Consider the following 1,778-nt stretch of genomic DNA (forward strand, 5'->3'; position numbering starts at 1 on the left):
GAACCTGGTCCAGACCACTTAATGAAGAGCTTTTTAAAGGTCTAATTATCTTCTCTTGATGTAAAGGTTTTTCACCATTTTAAAGATTCTTCAGAACAATGTTTGTTGTATCCCTCAAGTAACCATCCTTATTTTCTGGACCATGCCAAGAACCTGGTCCAGACCCCTTAATGATATTAGGAGAAGCAAAAAACAGTCTGATGGCACTGAAGCCACTACAGTCATTTACATGAATAAATATTTAACATCTCTACCCACACGTCTGGATGCTATGTCCTTTTTTTCCTTCCATTTGCCGCACTTCAGCAGAAAAAGAGGCCACCGCTTGGCTAATTTCAGTCACCGCTGTCATTTTCTGCGTGGGTTATATTGAAAATCGCACAGACGTCCCTCTGCCTCGCTTCGGCTTTTCCATTTCTGCCCGATTTGGTCTGTAATTTGCTCTGGGTGTCTCATCCCCCAACATATGTAATTCATATCGGTCCTCTTTGTCTGCACAGGGAAGCCTTTGTTTTCCTGCATTAACTCAATCAAGGATAAATCCGAGCTCACTCTCCTGAAAGGTCTGATAATGCTGCATGAATGTAATTTGTGTTCCCTAAGAAATCTCATCTCAAATAGGAGGGTTTTGTTTGTCTATGAATGCCATCACTGGTACGAGAACATCTTCCAACTCCCATGTAAATGTCAGAGCTTGGTGTAGGCATCCAGAACACCGTTTTGGTGCGTGCTACACGAAACGTTTGTAAACTGGTGACTTCCAGACGACACGGACCTCTGAGACGAGTGCCGGAACCTTCTCTTGAAGGCTGCGCTGCTCTTCTGCCTGTCTCTCAGGTACTCCTGGTAATTTCTGGTCAGCAGCGTGTAAAGGAAGGGGTTGATGCAGCTGTTGCTATAAGCCAGACAGGTCACCACAAAGTTCACGTACACCATAGTATTGCGAGACAGCTTCCCAGGGTAATAGATGCTGAGCAGCTGCCACAGCCAGAAGGGCAGGAAGCACGCCCAGTAAGTGAGAACTATGCCAAAGATCATGTACAGCACCTTCTGCTTGGGACACTTGTTAATTTCTTTGGACGAGAACACGGTGGTCTGGGAGAGCCAGTAAGTCCTGGCCAGTTTGAGGTACAGGTACCCGATGATGAACCCAGGAGCCAGGATGCAGGTGTTGAAAAGCACGGTCAGGTACACCTTGTAGGCCGTGAGCTGCCAGGTAGGGTGGCACATGCGCTTCTCCACGCCGTCCTGGATGTGTCTCCTCAGGTCGATCATGATCATGGTGGGCAGGGAGAGGACGAATGAGGCGAGCCACACGGCCCACGCCACGGCTCTCCTGCAGCGCCTGGCCCGGGCCAGAGTGTCCAGCGGGTTCACCACAGCCAGGTACCTCTCGGTGCTCATCACAGTGAGGATGAAGATGCTGGCGTGCATGGTGAGGAAGTCGAGGCTGAAGAGGATCCGACAGCCCACGTCGCCGAAGTACCAGTCCTTAGCGAAGTAGGTGCACACCACGAAGGGCACGGTGGCCAGGTACAGCAGGTCGGCCAGAGCCAGGTTCACGATGTAGACGTACATGGTCCCAGTGACGCGGACGGAGATGTTCATCACCACCAGGGTGTACACATTTCCGAACACGCCAACCACAAACATGAGGCTCAGGACGGTTCCCAGCACACACGTAACCACGGTGTGACTGGGAGAAGACCCTGGCTCCGGCAGGGTGGCCGTTGGTGAAGAGTTGGCCAGCAGACTCAAGGAACCGTTTGGCTGGACCC

The 1,778-nt window shown here is 51.0% G+C and overlaps 1 protein-coding gene across 1 annotated transcript in view; it reads right to left on the reverse strand.

Moving 5' to 3' along the window:
• Nucleotides 1–585: 585 nt before the first annotated feature.
• Nucleotides 586–1,778, reverse strand: part of uts2r5 (urotensin-2 receptor 5) — a 1,227-nt gene continuing 34 nt past the window's right edge. Inside the window, exon 1 of the mRNA XM_072674920.1 lies at nt 586–1,778. This exon is cut by the window's right edge and continues 34 nt beyond it. Coding sequence (XP_072531021.1) covers nt 688–1,778 — 1,091 coding nt within the window. The 3' untranslated portion in view covers nt 586–687.

Source organism: Salminus brasiliensis, chromosome 3, assembly GCF_030463535.1.
Source record: "Salminus brasiliensis chromosome 3, fSalBra1.hap2, whole genome shotgun sequence".
Taxonomy (NCBI): Eukaryota; Metazoa; Chordata; class Actinopteri; order Characiformes; family Bryconidae; genus Salminus; species Salminus brasiliensis.